The sequence below is a fragment of the Panthera onca genome, chromosome D1 (assembly GCF_046562875.1).
Source record: "Panthera onca isolate mPanOnc1 chromosome D1, mPanOnc1 haplotype 2, whole genome shotgun sequence".
NCBI classification, from domain to species: domain Eukaryota; kingdom Metazoa; phylum Chordata; class Mammalia; order Carnivora; family Felidae; genus Panthera; species Panthera onca.
In genome coordinates this window covers 42,773,761-42,794,852 of record NC_138348.1, presented here as the reverse complement: position 1 = coordinate 42,794,852, position 21,092 = coordinate 42,773,761, and the positions used below count along the sequence as shown (strand labels likewise).

The 21,092-nt window shown below is 37.1% G+C and overlaps 1 protein-coding gene across 17 annotated transcripts in view; it reads right to left on the bottom strand.

The window, feature by feature from the left end:
• Positions 1-21,092, bottom strand: part of SOX6 (SRY-box transcription factor 6) — a 693,831-nt gene that overhangs the window by 185,179 nt on the left and 487,560 nt on the right. For all 17 annotated transcript variants that reach the window (XM_078433264.2, XM_078433262.2, XM_060606110.3 and 14 more), the window contains 2 exons: positions 19,798-19,970; positions 16,877-16,945 (listed from right to left, as the gene is read on the bottom strand). In XM_078433264.2, the coding sequence (XP_078289390.1) occupies positions 16,877-16,945; positions 19,798-19,970 (242 nt within the window). The remainder of the gene's footprint in view (positions 1-16,876; positions 16,946-19,797; positions 19,971-21,092) is intronic.

Sequence of the window (21,092 nt, the reverse complement as noted above, 5' to 3'; positions counted from 1 at the left end):
TCCATGTTAATAAACCTTGCTTAGGGAAAAAATAAAATAGTTGCTAAGCCATGGTGAGTAATTAGCCTTTTAGCATCCCCTTTCTTCAAGAATGCTTCCTCCTGTGCTGGTTCTTTTAAATAGCTCCAGTCCTGCCTGCCTTTGTTGGGCTTGGAAATTGTTCACATATGAGAGAAATTAAGCTCTCATTTAACAGAGACACATGCCTGTCAAGACCAGAGGAACAAAGACTAGTCCCTGGGGCCTGTTCAGCTCCCAGAGGCTGCCACTCATTCTGTTAGCAATGCTTACCCTTTACAGAATGTGTGTAAAACCCAATAAATCATTTCATCTGCTGTGCTTAATACACGAGAGCTCGGACCATTTTTCAAAGTGTTTTCTCTTTCTTATACAACTTCACAGCTAGTTAGTTAAAAAAAAAAAAAAGACCTCCTATTGGTGTTTTGTTTTTCAAAATGCAATAAGACTTTTCTAGTCAAAAAGGTAATGAGAATGTTCCCAAACACAGTCGGCATAAAGGAAGAAGCAGCACTATCTCCTTAGATTTTTTTCCCCAGATATCTTTCCTACATTTTATGGTTAATAATGAGAACACCCATTTTGCAAATTACCAGTATATCTTCCAGCTTCTTTTCAACCTACATTCAGAAGCTAGCTCTGGCAATACGAAATGGTTAAGGACCAGAACTGGACACACTTGCTGTACTATTTAAATTCAATACATTTTGCCCCTTTGGAACACACAGCCACCATGTTCTTTCAGGCTGGAGATTAAAACTATTTAACAAGCCAGCTCTTTTTCACTAGGAAAATAAAATGGCCTTTTAAACCCAACCAAAATATCCCCTCACACATTGTCATTGCAAAGAAAATAAGATGATCTTTGAGCCTTCTTAAGGAGAAAATATAGTGTTACCTTTTACATAGAAATCTCTGTATTGTCTCCTACTTCATATCCTCACCTACTCCTTCCCCTGGGGAAAAATACGGGGGCTCTGATGAAAGACTAATGACCAGATTTTAAAAGCCTTCCAGCTTAGGGACGCCTGGATGGCTCAGTCTGTTAAGCATTCAACTTTGGCTTGGGTCATATCTCATGGTTCGTGAGTTCGAGCCTGTAACTGGCTCTGCTCTGACAGAGCCTGAGCCTGCTTTGGATTCTGTGTCTCCCTCTCCCTCTGCCCCACCCCTGCTCAATCTCTCTCTCTCTCTCTCTCTCTCTCTCTCTCTCTCTCTCTCTAATATAAATAAACATTAATTTTTTTAATTAAAAAAATAAAAATAGGGGCGCCTGGGTGGCTCAGTTGGTTAAACAGCCAACTTCAGCTCAGGTCATGATCTCATGGCTCGGCTCGTGAGTTTGAGCCCTGCGTTGGGCTCTGTGCTGACAGCTCAGAGTCTGGAGCCTGCTTCGGATTCTGTGTCCCTGTCTCGCTCTACCCCTACCCCTCACCCGCTCATGCTCTCTTTCTCTCAAGAATCAACATTTAAAATTTTTTTAAAAAATACAAAACTTCTAGCTTAGACTACTCTCATCCAAAGTGGAGAGGGGGGGAACGGCTGTGGGGAAATGAATATCTGTCCATAATCATTAAAATAAATACTTTATTCAAAAGTAAAATGCTTGTTTAACCTGTGTTGCATGTAGAGCAAACTCACCAAGGATTTACTCCAGCAACGTTCATCTTTCCACAGAAACACTAGGAGTTCCAGGGATGATAGCTTCAATCCCCAAGGTGCTGTGAGCCCCAAAATCATAAGAAGCTGGTAGCATAAGTAACTTCACCCTGCTCAGCAGGGAAGAAAAAGCAGATCTGGATTTCATAAGTAAAACCAGATCTATACAATGGTTATATGGTAAAGCCCTGCAATTAATGGGAACCATAAACAGTTCAAGAAGCCAGCACGCAGTAGTTTCTCCAGAATAGGTTTCACTCATATCTAGTCAGATATTAATCAGATGTACAACTGGCACAAATGCTTTGTACAAACACAGATAACAGTCCTTATGCCTTAGTATAAAAGAAAAAAAAATGATATGGATGTGCATTAGACTCTTTTACATTCATATTTATGTATCATTCCTGCATGATCTATCATTTTTCAAATAATAAATTATTTTCATTTTTAAACCACAAATCACATCCTGCAGGCCTTAGCAGATGCAGATGTCAGAATGTGGTAGTACAACAAAATTAATTAAATAACCCTTGAAAAAATAAAACAAAGTTTATTTATAAAAAATGACATTAAGGTGAACTGCCTAATAAGAACATGGATTTGCTTAAATAAAACATTATATGGTTCTGTTTTAGATTCATCCCTAAAGCCCTGAAAGATATTAGAATTTTAGTGAGTAATTACCCTATTTACTTCAAACAAAATGGGAGGAAATCGGAAAACCATATTAAACTCTACCACACATCAGAAATGAAATTCTCTCATTTTTTATCTTGCAACGCAATAAATAAATTGTAGTTGGAAAATTTATTGGGACTAGAAGCTGAAACCTAACAAGCCAGAAATGAGGAAATGGCCAAAAGAATATCCATATCAACATTATGCTTCAAGCAGTAAACTCACTTCTAGGAAGCATAACCAAGTAGTCTCCCCTTCACAGCTTAATTGTTTTCAGACAGTCTGAGCCTCACTCAGCACCACCCCCACAGTAAGACAAAATTTAACTACTTAACACATCTCTTTTCAAATGAAAATGCAACACTTGGGGTGAAAACAAGAGAGACTAGGAAAAGGTGTTATATGCTATATATGCCACTGACATAATACTACACGAGGATATGCTGTAATTTCCTGCAATTAATACTTTAGCAAAGCTATAAGAATTTTTTTCCAAAAATTATAATATTTCACTCACAACACTAAAATTAAGTTTGTGTCACCCTTTCCATTATATAGCCCTAATGCCAGGAGTTTGTCATTGGCTACAGAAGTGTGTTTGGTGTAGCCTGAAGGCTGTAGGCATTTATAGGCCCTCTTCCTGAATATGCTTTTTAAGAATCCCCAATAGCTATCATTTCATGTGGCAGGCATTACAAACCATCACAATACCTCACAAAAGAAACGTGAATTTGACCTCATAATTCAAAACCTTTCAGTGATTTAAAAGGCAAACATTCCTAGGTAGACATGGCTTATGCTGTGGCCAAACGACATTTTCCTGCAAACTTTGTAGGCAAAACTACTACTATTCTCCATTTTCTAAGGAACAAGTTAATTCCCTTCATCTAGAGTCACAGGAGGTCAGAGTTGCAAGGAATTTCTGCAACAATCTTGTGCATGATCTTTGTTCTAAATATATGGAAAATGAGAATCATTGCAGAAGAATAATTTTCCAGAAGTCACGTAGTTACTAACAGAACAAAAACTAGACATAGACATTCTGAATCCAAGTCTAGGCTTCTTTCTGCGACTCTACACAGCTCTATTTTGTCCCCAAGTATACCTGGGAACTGTATACCTTCCCAGGAGGAAGAAGAACAAGTTCTGCTGATCAGATCACTTACTGTCTCCCATGTACCCCTTTTTCTAGGCTTGAAATTGTGGCCTCCTTGAGCCAATGGGAACATACAAGTCTATGGAATTAATTCAGTGTCCTTGGCAAAGTGGGTTGGGAAAAAAAGTAAGAGATGGAACAGGCCTGACAGTGCTGGAAAGATCTGTACCTGTACCTTTGTTCCAGCTATGTGGAGACTCGGTTGTTTTTTATTAACTGGCGTCTCTATTTAAGCAGCCAGAAATCAGATAGGACAATTAAATCACAAGATCTGATGTCCTATTGGTGATCACAATTTATTCCAGAGATGATTAGAAGATAAAAAGATAGATGCCTGCTCCTTTTCTGTTAATCTGTTAATCTGTTAATCTGTAAAAAGTAAATAATAGTAATAAAGTTAATTATAAAAGCAATGCATTCTCTTCCATCCTTTTTTTATGCCTATTTTTACATAAATGAGATTATAATGTACTTACATGTGTTCTGGGTTTTTTCCACCTAATGATATATTGTAACCATTATCCCAAATCATTAAAAATTATTTGTAAATATTTTTAATAGTCTATAACAGCCCATCACATGAATATACTAAATTTATTAATTTTACTAATATTGAATATCAGTTTTCTTTCAGAGTACATTAAATTCTTTTAATTTTTTTTTCTTATACAAAAGCAACAATGTTAGAAAAGAAGTTTTTTAAATGTTTATTTATTTTTCAGAGAGAAAGTGCATGTGCATATGCATGCGAGTTGGGGGGGTTGGTTACTGGGGGGGGGGGGCGCAGAGGAGCAGAGAGAAGAGAGAGAGAATCCCAAGCAGGCTCTGTGCTGTTAGTACAGAGCCCAACACAGGGCCTCATTCTCATGAACCATGAGATCATGACCTGAGCTGAAATCAAGAGTTGGACGCTTAACCAACTGAGCCACCCAGGAGCCCCGGAAAGATTTTTTAAAAACTAAACTGAAACAAGAAAAAATAGTTTAACCATAATTCTATTACACAAAGACATTTGCCTTAAACATTGCACACTTAATCACTTGGGGTGTATAGTGAATCTATCATAAATCCAGGCCCCTATGGTCAGGGCCAATCTTTTTGGGAAGGAAAGATACTATACTGATGATATGGAAGCCAAACCCTAAACATAGAGCTCAAATTTCCTCTTTATTGGACTGTCAATGATCTGAACTTTCTTCCACAAGGGATCCCTAGAAATTCCAAGGTGTCCTTCTACTCTAAATCAGAGTCCTTGAAAGGGTCCTGCCAAAGACCAGTGTATCTCACTATCTTCGATAGAACCAAATCAGACAATCTTAACAGGAAAACAGCTGTTGTGCAGAGGCCAACTCTAAGTGCCCAACATCATTTCTCTTTGCCCTGGTTTCCACCCTTGCATTATAGATATTCCCTCCATGAGCTGGAATTCCTCCAATGACAGATTGCATGCTTGCTCATGATCATCATTGTGGATCTGACTTAGCCTATCTGATCTAAAATCAACCTCTGGCTAGAACCAATAATGAATACTACTATCTCACTTTTGTCTGTTCTTCTGCATTTTTCATTTCATTTCATTTCATTTCATTTCATTTCATTTCATTTCATTTCAAGTAGGCTCCACACCCACTGTGGGGATCAAACTCCTAACCCTAAAATCAAGAGTCACATGCTCCCCTGACTGAGCCAACCAGGCACCCTACCCTCTGGGCTTTTCCATAAGACAAAGCATACCAAGTCATCTAACTGTGCCTCTACTCCGTCGAATCTTCGAACATAAAATCTAGAAACCTAGGTCTGCACAAAGCATTTCAAAAAATTACACAGAGGGTAGAGAGAAAAACTTGGAACTAGTTTTTCCTTTTCTCAAACCTCCGTTATTCATCACTAAGCAAGGTGACAGCTTCCTATCAATGTGTATTTTCTTCCTCTCCATGATCTTCTGCTATTAAGCTCATTCTTCTACAACTATATCCACATTGATTCTTTCAAACCCCGGCCTCCAGCTCCTAAACTGATGATCTGGGAGCTATCATGACATTCATGATTCTCAGTGAAATGCAAGTCAAGTGGAAGGAGAAGCTGACAGCCACAGAATGAAAAAAGGTCCTTTAGGACAAACAAATACCTGAACCAGCAGCTGGAGAGCTTTCCTCTCCTTGAAGTTTCAGGCCCTGATCGCCTCCTCAGGCACCATTCAATTATACTAATCCCAAAGTGCCCTGTATTTAACTAATTCTCTGTACATTAACAAATGACTTCTGCCACATCCAGCTTAAACACCAAACTAGGACTTACTTACATCTTTTATCGAATAATAGCTCATAAGGAATGTTTCTCCTTATAGGTTACTGGTTCCTAACAGTATCACAACTTTTGAAAGGGGACAAAAGTTAATATGCAATCAGTTGAAACAAAAATCAGCTTTATTGTTCTGCCCCCTCTTTTTCCTGTGAACAATGTAACTAAAGAATGCATAAGAAGCAGCCAACATTTGTGTGGCTGGGAAATGAATGAAACTATTACAGTACAAAATAAGCCGGGCCTGTTAAGAGTTCCTTAGAATAGTCTGTCCACCTTGTCAACATGTTCAAGCAGCAGCCAAGTCACCCCAGCTGAGAGTCCTTTCCATCTGCACTAATCTCAGCCACTATAGAAAATTCAATTCTTCTACTGAAATGTATGTTCAACAACAATCATGACCATGACCTGACTGAGGATGGACTTTTCCCTTTCTTCCAATCTGTGAATTCCTTAACTGCATTGTTTAATGTTACAACTTTAACATTTTCTTAATGAATTGGGTGGTAGAAAAAATGAATTCAGTGTCTCACAGTGAGACCCTGACACATTTTGCATCATTTGTTTTCTTTTATTTTGAACAAGTAAAAATATCTGGCTCTAGCATTAATAACTTTTGAGTGGGAGTTACCTTATGTGAATTAAAAATGGTTATGTCAGTACATCCCTTCAGAATTTAAAAGATATTTCCCTGTGCTATATCAAGTGTCACACAGTATATCAATTTTTATTTCCCATCTCTCAAGTCTGGTATGCATACTGTTTAACTTCTTAAATTCTAAGTATAGACATAATTCACAAAAGCTGGGCAAATGCTTGACTTACAGGAGATGGCGTACACAAGATTTATATGAACAACTTTATTTTAAACAAGAAGGACTTTTGCATTTTGTGCTGCTACATCACATAACTTCATCTGTGCTTTTTTTTTTAAAGCTATAAAATAAATTGGAAAGATTCATTTACTATCCTTCTAACTTCACAAGCACTGTTGATCTAGTAGAAAAGCCCATTTTAGTGTGAAAGGTGAGAATTTGACCCTATTTTCCAGAATAAAATGCCATGCTCCCTTTTAGACAATCTCCAGGCAGCCCTGTCTAATTCTCGGCCAACCATCTCTGAATGCCTGATAAAACTTACTCTCCTCTCACTGACAATTAAAATACCACTCATGTGGCAGCCAGAGAAAATTGCTGTTCTTCCTTTTCTTCTAGATTATCATGGTACTAATAATTGATTTAAGTGCATCCACATTGACTGTCCTATATTCACATCACTAATTTGTGGATTCTAAATACGCATGAGTATATAGATACAAACGTATGTGTACACGTAGATACAAAATATGTACATTTATGTTTCTCTATAAGGTACTCTGAAATTTATACGTGGTACACAACAACAATAATGATAGTGAAAGATACTATGCATCGAGCAACTACTAGAGGCTTCGTATGATGATCTCTAATCTCACAATGACTAAGGTACTGTTATTACTCATCTTCCTAGGAACTAGGAAATGTAGGCTCAGAGACATTAAGAAACTTGTCTCATAGCTAGTAAGTAGCAAAACAGATCACTGAGCTAATTAGCAATAGAACTGGAATTTAAATCTGCATTTATTTAACCAATACTTATGCTAGTCCTAAAAACTTTTAAATTACATACATGCACTCAAAAATAATGCATCTTATTCTCTACACCTTCTCCTTTTATGTACAAACCTAGCTTAAAAGTGTATTCATACATTCCATATACATATATGTGTGTGTGTGTGTGTGTGTGTGTGTGTATATATGTGTGTATATATATATACACACATATATATATATAATCTCAAGATGTAGTCAATTTCATAGAGAATTCTTTAAAAAAGCATATAAAAAATAAATAATGGGCTGATTTTCTGGGTCATTTTGTTTAAATAATAATTGAGAATTTATTTTCTACAAGTTTTTGTCTTATTATGAAAGGCTATGCTTCATTTTTATTTTAAATACCTTCTCCCAAAGGAAAAAAACATATTCTGGTCTCAACATTCCGGTTTTGCCACTAGGTCTATATATAAATAAAATCAAGTTATAAGAACAATTGATTTATTTAAATTGTTTAAACCATGATCCATTATAAGCTTTCTAGCTTTTAAGTAAAATAGCTGTGACCAAAATCAAAAGTATATTTCAGCTGCTAAAGAATTATTTAAGTTATGCCCAACCCTCTGTCTATAGATATATCTGTCTATAGATATAGATAGATGTTAGTTAGATAGATAGATAGATAGATAGATAAATAGATGTTAGATAGGTAAGTAGATAGATAGTCCAAATAACTTAGAGTTCACATTTAATCTGCGTTACACTGTATAAAGCAGTATTTCTCAATCTTGATTGCCCTCTAGCATCATTTAGAGAGTTTTTAACAATCTTCTATCAGGACTGTACCCCAGACCAATTAATCAGAACCTCTGGGGTGTTACCTAGGCATTAGTATTTTTAAAAGGCTTCCATGTGATTGCAAGGTACAACCCAGATTGAGAACCACTAGCATCAAATGCTGTCACTCACTGCTCACTTTTGTCCGCTGGAGAGGGGAGCTGTAAAGAAAAGTATTAACATTAAAGGTCCTGACCTTCAATATAAAGACATATAACTTTAAAGCCCTCAGAAAGTAAAATAATTAACTATCTAAGAAGTTTATATGTAAATACCAAAAGAGTCACTCAGCCATGAATACATTTCATACTACACTACAGGAAGATTCCAATTATGTTCTTTTTATCTCTTTCCTTGTGGGTATGCACCCACAGTTGTAGTAGTTCTGGATATAAACTGGTTCTAATGGCAAATCTTCAATTTTTTTTCTGTTTAGGGACAAAGAGCATGTAATGAGATTTTAGATATTAGATATTATTATCTACATTTTACAAACTAGGAAACCAAAGTGCACTAAGATTTATTCAAGTCACAAAAAGGACAAATTGAGACACCACCTGGAATGTTGGAAATAGCACTAGACAGGAGTCAAGAAAGTTGGGTCCCACTCACAGCTCTGCCAATATTTAGCTTTTTAAGCTTGGACAAGTCTGTGGTTTCAGCATCCTTGTGTAAATTAAAGGATTTGGACTGGAGAAAGACTTGCAAAGAAATTTCAAAGGAAAACAAAACTGGGGACATATATATGTATTGGGGAATGTCTTATTTCACCAAATAAACCACTGGAAAACAAAGAAAGTGCATGCCATCTATTTTCACCTTTACTTCATAAACAGAAAAGGCATTTTAATTGCAAAGGAAGAAAAAAAACCCATAATGTCAGGGTTAATTTTTAGTATAGCTTAATGATAAACTCACGGTATTGTTGTCCACCAGGGATAGCCACCGACCCTCCCTGTGATGAGTGAATGAGAATCATGAGGACCTCTAGATGATGTTTCCAAGTTTAACCTTCTACTAATGTGGAAAAAGGGTGGAGGGGGATCATTTAATACTTCTTAGTGTAGTACTCTTTCAAAGGTTTCCCAAAATTCATTATTGAAGAACTACCTTCATCATTTTTGCCATACCCAAGTACCCAACAATTATTTGCTTATGGCTTTTATTTAAATTGACTTATTTTTGCTTAAATACATTTATTTCAAAGGAAACTTTATATCATTACCTCGAATAGAAAACGAAAATCTCTTGTCATAAATAGAAGATAACCAGATAAGTATTAAAATCCAAGTTTTATATTATTTAATTTTATTTCCTTTTACTTGTAGCTCAATACTATTGCCTCCAAAGACTCTGAGCCTAAAATGTTCTCTCTCTCTGTCTTCCCTACGGAGAGAGATTAGCACATCCTAGAAAGGTATTAAAGACTAACACTAAACTGAGCCCTCAATGTAATCAGAGAGATCAAGAAAAAAATAGAAGAGAGCCTCCTTTTCCCCATGGGATTGATTCACTATTACGTAATGTCACATGCTGACACCACCTGGATCATCTGCCACTCTGCTACTCCTGCCTCTGAAGAGGTAATGTACTCTCCCTTTTTCACTAACGCCAGAAAGAAGCAAAGACTTTAGTTTCCCAGACTTTTTAGTATTGGTAGTTAGAGACAGCGGGCTGGGGAGTGGAGTCTGAGAAAAGCACAAGAAGATAAAATAGAGAATGGAGGCTCACCTAGAGGGGGTTAAGGAAACCAAAGCATAGTGCCTGGAAAGCACTGAGATTCAGGGTCTGGTCTGCTGAAAGATCTTTGCCATAGGCCACATTTAGAAAACAGACAGCAAGCAGATTAATAACTCCATATAGCAGCTCATAGGATCTGGGCAAGTATCACTTCTTATTTTTAGATCCACTCCAACTTTAACAAACAGTCTAGCATGGTTAACACGGAGTTTCTAATCCACAGAGAATTCACATTTTTAGCTGCAAAGGCCCTTGTTATTCATGAATTATAGCAGCTTTACCTATTCTTTATAATTCAGAAACTTCATTATTAAAATGTTTGAAGCAAGCTACGGAGCATCTATCATTACTTAAAAAGTTAATTAGATTACATAAAAGAAATAATTAGATTTGCATTTTTATCTTGGTTTTAAACTTCCAAAGAAGATCACAACAGCCTGCCTGTGGGCAATTAAAAACAGCATACAGCAGAGAAATAGAGGAGAAAGGGTCTGTTTTTCCTGGCTAATTCATGATTGAGGATAGAATTACAAAATATTTTAAGGGCTTGCTGAAGCTGGGGGCTAATCCTAGACTTCTAAGCTTTGTTTATAACTCTCATTTCATTGCAAGAGAGCATCAGATACATGTGCAGTGCCAATAGTAGTATCAAATTACTTCCAGTGGGTTTACTCAGTCCTGTTCAGAGGCTGTTGGAAGGAGATTCGTTACCTGATCAATAGCACAAAAAAAGGACTATTGGCTAGAGTCAAAACAGGAGCACTGTAATTGCTTTTTGTTTACCAATGCTAAATACAATTAACAAAGAGGTACAACATAAGACAGAGGGACTACATGAGCCCGGAGCACTCCTGACTTTCATCAGTCTTATGTCGGTTCCTCCAGCCATCTCCAAAAGACAATAAATGCCAAGGTCCAGCTCTTAAATTAGAGGTCACTTAGATATTTAATGATGAAGCATATCTTTAAATATATATCTATTATTATTATCCCAGCAAAAAATTAATTAACCAGGTCATACAGGCCATGAAGGCTAATGTACAAAGTAATTATTTCTGATCTTTAGACAACTACTTCACATAAAAAGGTAGTCCTTATTCTGCTCAGCAGATACCTGAAATGCCTGTAGTTAATCATATTGAAGGAAACAAAGGCAAGGTTTATCTCCTTAAAAGGTGAAAGTCCATCTCAAATTATTCTGTTTAATGGTTTAAGAACAATCACCTCCTTTCTTATAATATTAGCATCTCTTCTGGTTACCAGACAGGAAGAAGAATGCATATCTAATGGTGCTCTCCCATGACAAACACACAGAGACACACAAAACATATGAAGAGCACACAGGAATATATTGTAATCAAAATGGAAAATACTGTGTATGAAAAAATAGTCATATACTCTTAAGAACAGAGTAACGTCTCAGTGAAGAGACAAATACTTGGCTTTGCAAATAAGCAGCATGTATTACCGCATTTAAAAGGGACAGCTTTCCGATGAGACAAAGAGTATGTGCAAAGCAGCAGCAATGACATTTGGTTCAGGCCTTCCACAGATGGAATTTGCCATCTAATGTATGTATTAAATGACTAGGGAGGGGCGCCTGGGTGGCGCAGTCGGTTAAGCGTCCGACTTCAGCCAGGTCACGATCTCGCGGTCTGTGAGTTCGAGCCCCGCGTCAGGCTCTGGGCTAATGGCTCGGAGCCTGGAGCCTGTTTCCGATTCTGTGTCTCCCTCTCTCTCTGCCCCTCCCCCGTTCATGCTCTGTCTCTCTCTGTACCAAAAAAAAAAAAAAAATGACTAGGGAAGGGCAATGAATATTGTACACCAATTGTAAAGATTAACAAAAAGCTAAGAATTTCAAGTTTCACAATTAAACTTAAAAAGGCATATGTATATGAATTCATGAAATCATTGGCCCTGGCCCAGGAAGCCAAATGCCCAGGTAATACCCCATCCAGCCAGTCTACTGTTAGGAGACCATTGTTGTTCCATCAGCGATGTCAGGAGAGGACACAGCCTATATAACACACAATATAAGCCATTTGAATAACTCTAAAATTGGGGTTTGAAGAGACTATATTTTATCAAAAACTCAAAAAGTAACCTTCTTACCAAGATACTTTCATGAGCTAAATTCTCCTCCAAAGATTAAGTTTTAGCAACAAAATGCCATCAATGTTTCCTAGTAACATGCTATTGAAACCAAAGAATGTGGGATGTTGTATCCACGAAGAATAACTTCTCTAGATTCAAAAACCATGACATGCCCAATTGAGGTTGTGTAAATAAATATATAGGTGGATCAAGAAAGCAGGATTTATAAAGTATTTTCTCCTTTGCTTAGACTAGACTTACATGTACTGGTTGATTAAAATACTGTAAATATGCTTTGATGTGTCCAATAATTACAAGTGAATTTTGTTTACCTGTCAACATAACTCATAAATAAAATGCTACAAAAGACTGGCTAAGATACTCTAGTGCAATGGTAGGGGACAAGGAGGATGAAATTACTGAAGCAGTCATCTGTCCTTTGGAATTAAAGGATGAGAACTGGCATTCCCAATTCCAAGGATCATATTCCATATCTATTCCATATCTATTCCATATCTATTAGTTTGGCTTTCCATACACTTGATGAAAACTGTGCTATTTTTGTCCTGGAAGAATCAAAAATGTCCAACTTTTTCTGGGCTCTATATCGGGGGAATTACTTAATATGAAACAAATTAGAGGAATCACCATTTTCCCCAAAGCACAAACAGAGGGATTTGAATTCACTAAGCAAACAGCCTCCTAAAAGATCTGTTAATATTAAAGCATTTTAATAATCATTTAAAGTTATTAACCTGATTTTTTAATGGCAAAAATTGACTCATCAAAAAAATAAAAACATTGATTCACAAAGTCATTCATCTTGCTTTCTAAACATGGTTCACATGGTCTTAAATGTATCTCTTTGAAAATTTAGTTAGAATTTACCAAGGCAAAAGTATGTTAAAAATTATACTTAAGGAAGAAAAAAAATAATATGGTTTTTAACTATACATATAAGTTTTGAATGATTGCACATAAAATAAGCATGGGGACTTTTACAATACTGTTTTCATCATGTCTTCTTCCCATCTCTAAGGAAAAGTCCTGATTTCAATTTGTGCAAGCCATTCAGGTTTTCATTTGCTTCCATTACAATAGGCCCAGATGTGTTGGTGTGTGGTTATTGTAAGAGGTTAGACACTCTTCCTTTTCTTTCTATTATAGTTTGCAACATCAGGAACAACAGTACTGATTCACAAGTCAGCATTCTGAACTATAAGCAGACAGCAATCTTGAATGTAACCAGCTGATACTCATGATCCATAGCCAATTGCCATGGCTTAATCTCGCTGATTTTGTTAGCTAACAGGTTCTAGGACTCAAGATTTAAAAAGAAGAAAGAAGGTCAAACTTGCTCAAATGGTCTCTGTATACATTTGTTCTCAGAAGGGAAAGTACGTTTTGTACTCACCTTATTTTACTCTTTGTTCTGTTTTGTTTTCAAACAGGAGAATGTTTCTTTCATGATAGAAAAATGTGTGCAGCATCGCTTAAATCTCATATCTTGCTCAAAAAAACTGTACTAAAATTAGCCCACCAATAATCTCTCCTAAATTGGATCATGTCTATATTTTATCAAAAACCATATTTGAAAAATACTTTTAATCCATTCCCCTTCCCCCAAAACACCTGAAAGTCTGAATATCAAATACCTGCTTCATAAGTGTCAGAGATAAATATGTTTTGTGTAAGGAATATTTTTAAGCATTTGAAAAATTCTTCGAATGGTCGCACACTGATAAGATAAATACTGACAAGATACGCAGTAGTAACTGCGGTAGCTCAGGACAGAACAAACTATAAATACAGGTTATTGCTTCCTGTTATTTTTAAAATATAAATTCTTATTATGAAGATTCCTGTATTTCTAAAGTGAATGCAGCTCTGACACTTTGAATCTCTCTCTGATTTTATAATTTACACAGCTGAGATCAAGTGCTGATTAGCTTCAATTTTTAAAAATTTAAACAACGAGAAATAGCCACGATTTTAAAAGTAATTAAACTTCTATTAGAAAACCCGAAAAAACAATTTTCCTATCTTCTCAAATTAAACATTCCGATGAATAATATTTTAACATCATATTCTATAGTTTCCTGAAGAAGGCATCAATTTCATGTGGTAAAGTTACAACTAAAATCATATGTTATCAATAAATGCTATTTCATAAAAATGCTGTGAACTGATTTGGTTGCTATTCATCTGACATCCTCAGTACCACAAAACAAACATCAATTAAGACAGCCACTTGTTAGAAACACCAGTGGACTGAAAAGTGAAATACATTCAAAGTAAATAAAGAAGTAAGTAATGAAGATGTAGAAAAACATTAACAATAAATAACTGATAAGGGAACATCTCAGGAAACTTCTTCCATTCCTGCTTTACAAATAGGAGAAACAGAGAGAACTAAATGATCAGGTTATTTAACACCTACTGAGTTCTTAGAGAAGAATCCAGAGAAAAATGTAGGAAACCACAGGCTAAAAATCTTGACCTTAGCAGTAGGAGCTACACTGAAAATTCTAATAAGGGCAGAATCAGGGAACACCTGGACAGTTATTTAATTAAGGATCTCAGCATGAGTTATAAAAGAGATAAGATATCAGGAGGAGAAATTATTCCGAGATTTCATTGTAAAAGCTGACTGTCAAAAATGCCAGAGACATTCCATCTCCCCTGTATTTGGACTCTATTTTGAAACACACAGACTTGTGTATGAAAGATAGAATCAGAACTAATTAAACAACAAAAACACTGGTTAAAACCCTCAGGTGAAGATAGCTGGACAAAATGCCAAATGAGGTACAAGTACTTCTTCAGGCACCAAATTGGTACTTTATTTTTTTATTTAAATTTTTTTTTTTCAACGTTTTTAATTTATTTTTGGGACAGAGAGAGACAGAGCATGAACGGGGGAGGGGCAGAAAGAGAGGGAGACACAGAATCGGAAACAGGCTCCAGGCTCCGAGCCATCAGCCCAGAGCCTGACGCGGGGCTCGAACTCACGGACCGCGAGATCGTGACCTGGCTGAAGTCGGACGCTTAACCGACTGCGCCACCCAGGCGCCCCCCAAATTGGTACTTTAAATGGAACACCAAGTATGATTAAGAAATGAAGCAAGGCTCTAAGTTAACACCACTGGCTTTCACCAATGAAAGAGTAGAAGAGTAGAAGAGTAAACTATGACTTTATGTGAATTAATATTTTTTTCAATACAGTAAGATATATGGGGCACCTGGGTGTTGCAGTTGATTAAGTGTCTGACTTCAGCTCAGGTCATGATCTCATGGTTTGTGAGCTTGAGCCCCACATCGGGCTCTGGGCTGACAGCTTAGAGCCCGGAGCCTGCTTCAGATTTTGTGTCTCACTCTCTCTGCCCCTCCCCTCCTTGTTCTCTCTCTCCCTCTCTCTTCCTCTCTCTCTCTCTCTCTCTCTCTCTCTCTCAAAAATAAATAAAACTTTAAAAAAAATAAATACAGGAAGGTATAATATTACACTCAAGCAAAGGAATAATATAATTCACAATATACTGTCCCAACTAGGCTGAATAACAGATCCCAGAGGTTAGAAAATATCCATAGCTGGCTCAGTTGGTTAAGCATCTGACTCTTGGTTTCAGCACAGGACATGATCTCATGGTTCATGAGTTTGAGCCCTACATCGGGCTCTGCACTGACAGCACAGAGCCTGCCTGGGATTCTCTCTCTGCCCCTCCTCTGTTCTCTGTCTCTCAAAATAAAGAAAAGAAAAGAAAAAAGAAAAGAAAAGAGAAAGGAAGGGAAAGAAAGAAAGAGAAAGAAAGAGAGAGAAAGAAAGAAAGAAAGAAAGAAAGAGAAGGAAAGAAAGAGAAGGAAAAGAAAGAAAGAAAAAGAAAAAAGGAAGGAAGAAAAAAGAAAATATACACAGCAACCAAGAGAAACCACAGAGGCTGTGGTGGGCACACATAAATTTGGGATGAGTATTCCTGAGGATTAATCACCAAACAGTTCCTTATTTTATGGCTTTCTAGAAGTCACATACCTATGTTCCTATTCAAAAGTGGAGGTCAGTTCCCTTACCGATCTCAGAGAGCTATTAGTTAAATTAACCATCAAGTTTCTAAAGGAATGCCAGAAATCAGAATCCCTTCCCAGACCATTGTAATCATTATCTATGCATTTGTGTCACAGTGCCACAACAAAAAAGGGGAATTTTTAAATTGTGATACAATTATTTGGGAACACGTTTTTCTTCCTTTCTAGATTGTAAGTTCCTTGAAGACACATAATTATTCATTGATGTTCACACTCCCCACAGCACCTAGCAGAAATGCAGTTACTATTTCTTAAAGAACAAATTAATCATTATCAATCTTTGCCCAGGTCATAAGACTCTTCTCATAACTGACCTACTCAGACAGTCCTAACAAGCAAATAAGTATAAGCTTCTCCCTGTGATACTATTAAGACGGTAAAATACAAAGCAGAAAGTGGTTTGTGGCAATAAAAATAGCATGTGTGTGCTACCTTTGAAACCATTTAGGTTTCCACTGGGTTGTGCTAGGCAAATGGCAGAAGGAAAAAGAGATAAGGTTTATTCTGTTTACGTGTCACATCAGAAAAGAATGCTTAGACCACCACACGGTCGATGTTTCCTACATCCACTCATACAATTTTATACAACCTCCTTGAGCAACAGCCCTGTTGGTGCTGTAAACAGGAAAGGGGCACATTTGCAGCATTTTCAATTCCGTTTTCAAGGAGGAAAGTATCTAAGTATAATCAGCCGAGAGTAATAAAATACACTGACCTGGATCTGTTGCTGCAGGAGATTAATTTTGTGCTGCTGCTGCAGAAGTTGCTGCTGTTGTCTTGCAATCTATCAGAAATAAAGTTTCATTAAGTTCAAATGAAATGCTTGCACCTTTGCCATTACCCCAGGTATCTCTCTTGGAATTGCAAGAATGCTTTACTGTACTCCTATGTGAAACAGTTCCTATAAAATGAGAGAGGCAGACTTAGTAAGTTGGAGAAAATGAAAAATTTCAAACAGGTGCCGCCTCTCTGCTTACCCCCTAAATCTCTCTCTGTAGATGAACAGGACCCCTTGTACGACATTTGTGAGCAGTTCATCCATATCTGCAATGGTCGTCGGGAAAGAATGGGAATTTTGAAATCTGATCTTTGGACAAAAAAGACGGGAAAACTCTGGCTACATTTTCTCAAGAGCTTAATTTGGATGTAAAAAGTAAAATCTGTAAGCAAAGACAGGAAATAACTTTCTATTACTTACAAACATGGTCTATTTGGTGAAATCTTTTCTGAAGGGAAGATTTTCAGAGCTGATAAAACTTACAAATATTGTCAAGGGAGTGCAAAAGAAAACAGCAAAAACTCAAATCTTTCTTTTTTTCTTGTTGATGTCACACATACAAAGCATTTTTTAGAAACAAAATTCAATATTCATCCATTTATCCTTTTGAGGGCAATGTGTTCATTTTAAAGGTCACGATCCACATATGAGTTTTACCTTCATCCAAAATCAAATTCAACATGTTAACATGTAATCTGGTCTATATGAAGAAATATTAACCACCTAAAGCAGGCTCTGTGGAGGATCCGAATCTGCCCCTCAGAAGAGCAAACACCTCCTTTAGCATAATGGTGCTTACTATAAAACATGAGGAAGGCATCAGGCTGTTTATTGCCTCAAAAGCTGAAGTCCGGGGGATACCCCTTATGAGAACACACTGCCAGCGTAAGAAGCTAGGCGGAGAAGTGGCCCCAGATTACTTAGAAGGCCTTGGTTTTGTAGTGCCCTATAGGTAAGAGTTACAGCTTTTTTGTTCCTATTTCTTCTATTTCCAAAAGCCAATATTCTAGAATGGGCAATCTTAGAAGTAGCAATGAAGGTGGATCAGCCTTCAACTGTATATTTCTTGAGTCTTTTTGATTCTTTAGCCTAGAATAGAGGGAAACACCCAAATCACATTTCATTGAGCCCGAGATAACAAAAAATAGCAGTCTACTCCAAAATGTTGTTTTGTGGTTTCTGGTGATGACTGGCTCATACTGGAACTCATGATAAAGCTGCCCCTATCATAGGCTAGAGTTTGAGAAGTGGGACTACTCCCCTCCAAAGCTTTATAAGCAAAACAGAAACACTATGTAATCAGATTGGAAAGGCTCAGTCTGCTTGTCACTATTCAAATCAGAAATGGGCAACTCACTCGGCAACTCTAGGTATAGATGTGGGACCCTCTGAATATTTATTTCCTCTTAGCAAGCCAGTGAAACACTACTAGGCATCTAATATTGATGGTCCCTCCTAAATGATAAAGTGCTGCATAGAAATGCATCCAAAACACCACAGTGCAATTACTATCACCCACTCTAGACGTATGGGTTTGACACAGTGAAGTATGGTACATAAGCACCATGTGGCTCAAATTCTGAATTTTATTTGCCAATCGGTTGAGCTACATGCTCGCTTCATTGAGCATGACAACCTAGTTTTAAGTGTCATTTAATTTTCATTTTGAAATATAATTACAAAGTGTTCACTGTAAGATATCACTCGTCTGCAAATGTGTCAAGATTAATTTGTGCTAGCTTATTCACAAGTGTCAATAGTTAATTACTGTGTCATCTCTGGATGGCTAAATGACATTCTAACTTCTGATTTTTTACAGTGTTCCTTTATGTTATTTTCCATTAGGGGCTGAGTCCATATTCCTACATGTGGGCAAATATTCAAGCATATAAAATACCAGACGTCACAACTCATTAAAATCAACAGAGCATATATTGCTCTATATACCCCTATAAAATACATTTAACTGAAAAGATAATTCCAGTAATAATGTCAGATTTCTAAAAACTGCACATTAATTTGGGTCCATCTGATCTAAAGCATCAGGGACTACTCTATAGGATCATTGTTATTAGATTAATGTACTCTTATGAGACAGGAAAAAGGTTTGGGAAAGTGATTTATTTTTTAAAAGATATACACTTAAACTTTGCTATTTTTTCTTCTTTCTCACTTCTAAATCAATGAAATCAAATTCTTAGAGGAGCCATGTGCTAATTTGTTTTCAATGATTTACCTATGCTATAAATAGAGTGACCATATAATTTATCATTCAAACCCGGCCAACTTTTGCAAGTGGAATAGGGGTTATTAATAATTACTCTGGGAAACAGGCATTAGCCATGGTTATTCTGGGAAAACTGAGGCCTATGGTCACCTTAGCTTTAAAGTCAGAGAAAATCATGGGACCAGTAAGCTTAAAGATCTTCAAAGTTTCTCTAGACCAGGACCCTTCTTTTCCGGATGAGAAGAGTAGGCCCAGAGAGAAGCAACTTACTCATGGGTAAGCTACACTAGGATTGCATGCGATGCCTGTGTGAATGAGTCCCTAAATAATTAATCAAATCCAAATGTTCTGGAATAACGTTATCACTTTCAGTTATGCCCAGTTGCTATGACGCCTTTCTTTGTTCTCCACATATCCCCTCAGTATTCTTAAAGACCCTGGATTTCCAGAAGTCTTCTTCCTTTGTTTTTCCATCTTTCTCTTTCCTTCTTCTTTTCTTCTTCTCCTTCTTTTTTTATTTTATTTTTTATTTTTAGGAATGCTTATGACAAATAAACCAATCAATGTGATTACTCGCTGAGCTTGGCGCATTCCACCTCTCCAGTTCATCAGCTCCTTTTGCAGGGCTCACCTGTTCTTGCTGTTGGCGAGCAAGGTCCATTTGCTGCCGTTGTTTCTCAATTTGTGAGGCTGCCAGTTTTTTCTGTTCATCATGCGCTGCCAAGAGCTGCTCCCGTAAACTGATCAGCTGGGTAATCATAGTAGAGAGTTGCCGTTCTTTCTCTGCCAGGCTCTCAGGTGTACCTAAAATGGAAGTGAGAAGATATCTCACAAGTTTGAGAAAAGTCTGAATGAATTGGGGAAAAGTGGAGGGCGGATTTAGAAAGGGACTACCCTAAGACACTTAACCATCTGGGACAGTAACTGGAGGTTACTGTGAGTATAGGAACACTACAGAGTATCAGTGGAATGAACACCAGAGTTAGTCACCAACCCTGCCAATTAAAAGTATCATTGCTAATAAAATTCTCGCTCTTCCCTCTGGCTCTTTAAAACAAAACAAAACAAAACAAAAAGTAGAACTATCCCCATTCTCGCCTTTTTACCATATTCCCTCTCTCTCACCCCCCCCCCCACCCCTACTTATCCCCACCAAATCTATCTGATCAAGATAGGAAACCTATGATATTTAGTACCAAAGATTAGAAACCATGGGTTGTATTAATATTCTATAATATTAGCTAGTTATCTCTATCTCAGTGACCAACACAGGATCTAAGACATAGTAAGTGCTTAATAAGTGTTACAGAAGGAATTTTCCAATCACTGATCTCATAAAACTTTTCTATTGTGCAAAGACCTGTCTCTGAAGCTTGGATGTCAGGAGTTGTTCTCTTGGCCTTGGAACGAGTTCTACAGAGAGGGAGGGGAAAAAAAAAAACTGCCTTGCCTCAGGTAAGGATAGGATTGAATCTTATGTTTTTCCCCCTGTGAAGGGATCAAGCTAAAGTTCTCAAGTTCATCCTTAAAGGCAACAATGTTGCTTGGAGGCCTCTCTCACCCTTTTGTCATTTGTCATTCTTCAAAGGGAAAAAACACATTCGAGGTTGAAAAGGTTATGCATAAGGATGTGCTGTTTAATGAATATGATGTCGCTGAACACTTATGGTATGCACTAATGGTGCTGAACAGTCTTTTTATGGGCAAATTGCACAGCTCTCCTAAGTAAAGGGTACAGAATCCTTTTGTGAATCTAAATTAGAGCATTTACCACAGCATAAGATAAGAATTTCAACCCACTGTATCTGAGCCACACAGGTTTCATTATGAAGAAATGATCTATGATTTGAAAGCTTTTCAGAAAGATGCCACCAGCTGTCAAAGGGGACAAAGATTGCCGATTTTTGTGTGTGTGGAAGAGTAGAC